This window comes from Megachile rotundata, chromosome 8, assembly GCF_050947335.1.
Source record: "Megachile rotundata isolate GNS110a chromosome 8, iyMegRotu1, whole genome shotgun sequence".
NCBI classification, from domain to species: domain Eukaryota; kingdom Metazoa; phylum Arthropoda; class Insecta; order Hymenoptera; family Megachilidae; genus Megachile; species Megachile rotundata.
This window is the reverse complement of record NC_134990.1, coordinates 11540177-11547132: the sequence shown is the minus strand read 5'-3', so window position 1 is coordinate 11547132 and position 6956 is coordinate 11540177. Positions and strand designations below refer to the sequence as shown.

The 6956-nt window shown below is 38.2% G+C and overlaps 1 protein-coding gene across 5 annotated transcripts in view; it reads left to right on the top strand.

Moving 5' to 3' along the window:
- The first annotated feature begins 98 nt into the window (after positions 1 to 98).
- alpha-Catr (alpha-catenin related) overlaps positions 99 to 6956 on the top strand; it is a 118237-nt gene continuing 111379 nt past the window's right edge. For 2 of the 5 annotated variants that reach the window (XR_001096623.2, XM_003705430.3), the window contains exon 1: positions 102 to 426. Coding sequence is in view for 3 of the 5 variants with exons in the window: in XM_003705430.3 (XP_003705478.1) it covers positions 340 to 426 (87 nt within the window). In the remaining 2 variants the exon portion in view is untranslated. Of the gene's footprint in view, positions 427 to 6956 lie in introns of all 5 variants that reach the window. The other 3 variants (XM_076534896.1, XM_076534897.1, XM_012290400.2) reach the window with 3 other exon arrangements.

Below are 6956 nucleotides of genomic sequence, written 5' to 3'. Positions count from 1 at the left end.
AACGTCCGCAGCACTGACAGTTCACAGAGGACTGACGTCACGCCATGGTGAGTCGACCGCGCAACGCAAGATGGCGCCCTCGGTGCTCTTCGCGCTTCGATCCGAAGGTACACGAGGTTGCTCATGCGTCGCCGCGCCGGCAGGATGTCGCTCGCGTCGGGGCTCGTCATTCGCCGATTGGCCGGCAGTGTGGCAAGAGGGGTGTCTAGGGAAATACGTTGTTGAAACACACTGTCGTGCTGCGCGGTGGTTGTGTGGCGACGACGGAGAAGCAAGAGGGGTGCAACGAACCCTCTAGGCTCGGTTCGAGTCTACGGAGCGCGGAGTTGTGTTCGAATCATGGCGACACCCGACCCCGTAGACCCAGCCACCCTAGAGATAAAGACCCGTAGCATAGAACAGACACTACTCCCACTAGTAAAGCAGGTAAGAGAATTTAATCGGAAACCAGAGAAAAGAAACTGTTTGTTTGATCTCTGATCACCCGGCGTTCCTTCTTTTTTCTTTCAATTATTTGAGCCGCTTACACTGCCTGGCCTTTAACCGCGATAGGTTAAGGTCTTCTCACCCCGGCTTACTTCGACACCGTTACGTTCTGTTGCACGGCATCGGTATTGCTCCACACACGAATAATAACAGCGATTGTGTGCGTGTTTGGCTACGCGTCACACCACGTAGATGTGTAGTTATGCACGTGTGTATGCTACAGTACACACCGATGCATGTGTATATACAGGGTGTACCGCTTTGGCCATCTGGAATACTCTTACAAATATCACGCCGACATATCCTATACACGTGTAATAAGGTTTTTCGTGTCTCGAGTACAGCACAGCAGACAATTAAATGTCTAAAAATATTCTTCAATGTCTGACAATCTTTGCTAACCTAACGTTGTGATTTTGAATAAATACGAGGATGGTTTAGCTCGACACCCTGTATGTCCGCGAGGGAGCGAGAGAGCATGGTGGTCAGAGAAAAAGAGAGACTCGCAGACGTGCGAGACACGAGACAAGGAGAAACAAACGTGTCTAACGCGATCGAGAAGGAGACAGATGTACGAAAGAAGCGTGTACATCGAGGATTAAGTGTTACTTAAGACAAGGAACGTGCAGCATTAACCATTTCTTCGATATCGATTTAATCTTAAGGAGTACCTTTTTTAGACCTCAGTCTTCGTTTAAAAAGAAATCTAGCGGTATTTGACAGTTCTTTAGCCGGGCATGTGCTTTCTATCGAGCCGCGATTAAACAGATATTTTGGTAGTTCGCTCTCTCGCTCCCTCCTTTTTGTTGTCCTTTCTTTTCGCCTTCTGCACGTGTGTGTGTCTGTGCGGTGTCACGTGACCAGCGTGGCACCGCGTCAATTTCAAACTTTCGTCAAATAATATTAACACGCATGAATACACGTACACAGAGCATGGAGGGCGTTGACTTGCGAAAAACGCCCGCGAATTTGGCGGGAAACTATAATTATAATTACGAGACAGTTATAAACCGATATCGATATCCCCTTTTTTCGCCAGAGGAAGATTAATGAAATGCCGCACGTGTTCTTTATTACCCTTTTTTTAGAACCGCTAATTTTGGGAGAGAAGGGTCACGATTTTCGGTCACCGAAAATAATTTTCACGCGTTCGTTTCCGACTACTTTTTATCCGATTTCGTCGCTCTTTTTATACCGCGATATTTTATTACGCCCCAAAAATTTTTTAAATATTTCAAACACGACGGGGAGTCGCGCTCCAATTTCGTTTATTAAAAGGTAACAAAAATAGGCAGAATTTTTGTGAAATGAATCTTTAAAAGAATATTCCGAAATCTTCGTCTCTTTAGACACGAATTGTGTTCAAACACGAAACTCGATCCACAAAAGACGTCATTATCGAGGAGAGGCGAGCAAACGAACAGGTTCAAGTGGATTCTCTTTATTCTAGGACCTACTTAATTTCGTAATCGTCGATCCAGTTTTCTACGTCGCTTCTCGAATTAATTTCGAACGGTCACTCCCCGATATTTACATATCCGAATCACGGGAGAACGAAATCTACCAAGAAATTCGATTACGCCCGGACAATTTACTTTTCCTACCAAATTTATTCCCTCATTTGTGTTATAAATTATTAGCGTTTCAACGAATGAACGTATAATTGAATTACGCGAAAATATGAACACTCTGACCAGTTGCATTTTCTGAATAACGGAATAATAGAATCGTATCCAATTATAGCGAATCCTGTATACCCTTGGGATCTCGAGTACGCGCGGACGAGTTCCGTTTTATATTCATATATTCCTTCTATTCGTTCGATATGCGCTATGGCCTAATACATGTATTACCAACATGGAACAACGTATACAGTTCAAAGCTTTTCTAACGTTCACTGATGTGGAGATTGATGGGGAGTTTGTTTTTATTGCGGTTGTGTGTTTGGAGATTAGTGGAGGGTGGATATTTCGGGTTTGTTTGGATATTTGGGAGGTGGAGGTTTCAGAGGTTAAGAGAGTGAGTTTGGAGGATTGGGAGGTTGAGAATTTGGAAGTTTGGAAAGGTGGAAATTTGAGAATTTAGGGGTTGAAAATTTGGGGGTTTGGGAGGGTGGAAATTTGAGAGTTTGGGGATTGAAAATTTGAGAGTTTAAAGGAATGGCAATTTGAGAGTTTAGGGGTTGAAAATTTGGGAGTTTGGAAGAGTGGAAAATTGAGAGTTTGGGGGGTTGAAAATTTGGGAGTTTGGAAGAGTGGAAGTTTGAGAGTTTGGGGGGTTGAAAATTTGGGAGTTTGGAAGAGTGGAAGTTTGAGAGTTTGGGGGGTTGAAAATTTGGGAGTTTGGAAGAGTGGAAAATTGAGAGTTTAGGGGGTTGAAAATTTGGGGATTTAGAAGAGGGGAATTTGAGAGTTTGGGGGTTTGAAAATTTGAGAGTTTGGAAGAGTGGAAGTTTGAGAGTTTGGGGGGTTAAAAATTTGGGAATTTAGAAGAGTGGAAGTTTGAGAGTTTGGGGAGTTGAAAATTTGGGAGTTTGAAAGAGTGGAAATTTGAGAGTTTAGGGGTTGAAAATTTGGGAGTTTGGAAGAGTGGAAAATTGAGAGTTTAGGGGGTTGAAAATTTGAGGATTTAGAAGAGGGAAATTTGAGAGTTTGAGGGGGTTGAAAATTTGGGAGTTTGGAAGAGTGGAAGTTTGAGATTTTAAGGGATTGAAATTTTGAGAGTTTAGAATAGTGAAAATTTGAGAGTTTAAGGGGTTGAAAATTTGAGAGCTTACAATAGTGAAAATTTGAGAGTTTAAGGGGTTGGAAATTTGAAAGTTTAAGAGTTGGAAATTTGAGAGTTTAGAATAGTGAAAATTTGAGAGTTTAAGGGGTTGAAATTTTGCGAGTTTAAAATAGTGAAAATTTGAGAGTTTAAGGGGTTGAAAATTTGAGAGCTTACAATAGTAAAAATTTGAGAGTTTAGAATAGTGAAAATTTGAGAGTTTAAGGGGTCGAAAATGTGAGAATTTAAAATAGTGAAATCTTCAAAATTTAAGGGGTTGAAAATTTAAAAGTTTAGAAGCTTGCTAATTGCAGATTTTGTGGGTATAAAATTCAGGGCATAGAAATTTAAAAATTTCAAACTTTGGAGGGTTGAAAATTCGAGTGTTTAGAAGTTTAAATATTTACAATTGTAAACATTTCAGAATTTACAAGATTAATTGAGTACTGAATGTAAAAGTTAGGTACTAAATTTAGGAATTTCACCCCCAGAAATTACAGAAATTCTAAAATCCCTTAAATCTGCATCTACACACAAAGCTGCAATAAATTAATATACATGAAACTTCCGACAATAAACGTTAATCTCCAAAACATTGCAATTAGAATTGCCTGGCACTCGATAGTCATTAAGCGTTCCATTTACCTATCAGAATTAATACATTACTAAACTTCGCTCTCCCATAATACTATCATTATATGTATTTATACACTCCTACTATAATTAACAAAGTCTCCGAAATAATAGAAACTGACTATCTTCAAAATATATTTGGAAACCAGTTAATAGGTTATTATATTTATACACCCCTATTATAATTGACAAAAAACTCCGAAATAATAAACAATAACTATCCTCAAAATATATTTCAAACCCAGTCTATACGTCATTATATTTTTACACCTCTACTGTAATTATCAAAAATCTTCGAAATAGTGAAAAATAATTAGCTTCAAAATATGTTTGGAACCCCATGAATAGGTCATTATATTTATACACCCCTACTACAATTATCAAAAATCGAAATAATAAAAAATACCTCTCTTCAAAGTATATTTCGAACCCAGTTAATAGGTCATTATATGTATTTATATACCCCTACTATAATTTACAAAAATCTTCGAAATAGTAAAAAATAGCTATCTTCGAAATATATTTCAAACCCAGTCTATAGATCATTATATTTTTACAACTCTGCTAAAATTATCAAAAATCGAAGTAATAAAAAATGACTATTTTCGAAAAATATTTCGAGCGCAGTTAATAGGTTAAACGACGATGTTGGTACACACGTACACACACGTGATGACGAAGAAACGTGAAATTTCGTGTGTATTGGTTAAACCTCTTAGATAGAGAAAGCGCACGAGTGTCTGGTGCATGACACAGAAGACGATCGTTACCGGACTGCAGCCACTTGTTAGAGCTCCGTCTAGCCATCCCCGGACTTTCTTCTATCTTTCTCTTTCTTCTCTGTATCTTCTTCGGCTAGGAGAGACCTTCGACCTGCACTTTTCGCGCAGACTTTTCCCTCTTGCTGCTATTCCGAGCTGCGGTCTATGTTTTATTGACCACCTGGTCAATTTGTTGGTAAACCGATCCGTTCGACTCTTCTTTTACGATTTCATGATCTTCGTTTTTGAATAATTTAGATAGCTTCATGTAGAGATACATTTATTGCGGGTATTTCATTACGGGGGTATTTCTGTAAATCTTTTTGTAGGTTTCTGAGGGTTAAATTTAGACGGTAATTTTTATTGGATGAGGAGTGAATTGTTTGTATTCACTCTTTGAGTGTTTCTCTATTTTATTGTTCTTGACTGCTGGGATCTTAGATGGGGTGGAATTAGTACTTATACTACTCTTGTACTACCCTCGTATTAGCCGTACTACTCTTGTATTACCCTCATATTACCCTTACTACTCTTACACTACCCTTATATTACCTTATGCTAATCTTGTACTACCCTTGTATTGTACAGGGTGTCTCACAACTAGTCCCTGACGTGATTCTGAATAAGATTTCCCTTTGCAAAAATGGGATTTGAAGCTTCGTTTTTGAATTATTCACTCGTATTTACATCTCCAGCCGAATTTTAGCTAAACCGATAGAAAATCAGAAACTGTTTTCCCTCGGCAATGTCACAAAAATTGTTAGCCCACTCCGAGCTTTTGTGAAACGTAAAAATTCTTCGAAGAGTCACTCTCGGGTCATCAAGTACGCAGCAAAATAAAAGTACGTATCAAGTTCCAAGTATCAGGTTTCAGGTATCAAGTATCAGGTTTCAAATATCAAGTTTCAAGTATCGAGTTACAAGTCTGGTCGTTAAAAGTACGTATCAAGTTACAAGTATCAGGTTTCAGGTATTAAGTGTCGAGTTTCAGGTATCAGGTTTCGAGGTCCAAGTATCAGGTTTCAGGTATCAAGTGTCGGGTTTCAGGTATCAGGTTTCGAGGTCCGAGTATCAGGTTTCAGGTATCAAGTGTCGGGTTTCAGATATCAAGTTCCAAGTATCAGGTTTCAGGTATCAAGTGTCGGGTTTCAGATATCAAGTTTCAGGTTCTGAGTATCAGGTTTCAGATATCGAGTGTCAGAATCCTTCAGAATCACGTCAGCTATCCCCCATTTTGGGGACCTACACTAGCTGTGAGACACTTTCTATTACTTTCTACTACATTATACTACCTTATACTATCTTACTATCTTACTATCTTACTACTTTACTATCTTACTGCCTTACTATCTTACTACCTTACTATTTTACTACCTTACTATCTCACTACCTTACTATCTTACTACCTTACTATTTTACTATCTTACTATCTTACTACCTTACTATCTTACTACCTTACTATCTTACTATCTTACTACCTTACTATCTTGCTATCTTACTATCTTACTATCTTACTGCCTTACTATCTCACTACCTTACTATCTTACTACCTTACTATCTCACTACCTTACTATCTTACTATCTTACTACCTTACTATCTTGCTATCTTACTATCTTACTGCCTTACTATCTCACTACCTTACTATCTTACTACCTTACTATCTCACTACCTTACTATCTTACTACTTTACTATCTCACTACCTTACTATCTCACTACCTTACTATCTTACTATCTTGCTATCTTATTATCTCACTACCTCACTACTTTAAACTACCTTGTGATCACTATTGAGTCCTTCTAAACACTACAAATGCCCCAAACACTCTAACAAAGAACCCAGTTCATATCACCAATTTTATTCTTACACTACATAATAAATAAATATCAAGGTCGACAGAAAGCAGATTTTTCTCTGAAACTTGCAATATTTAGAAACATGTCCCCAAAGTTAATTTATCAAAGTACCGTACACCTCTCAAGATTTTCTGAAAATATTAAATTTAAAAATCCTCTAGTTCAATTTAAATAATTTGTGTTAAAAATTAAAGAAGTCTAGTGGTTAAGGGCGTAGAGTTCCGAATTCATAATCCATAGGTTACGGGTTCAAATCCTCGTTAACGATACTAATATTTTTTTTTAACGTACACTTCAATTTATAAAATCCGTGCCAATGTTATTTATATTTCCTCAAATAAAACCTGTTAAATGAATACGAAGTTCCAGTGTCGTAATCAAGAAATTTCTCGGAACTCTTCAATTAACCCTTGTTCCGCTCTGATATCATGCGCTAAGATTAGTAGCCACGTCC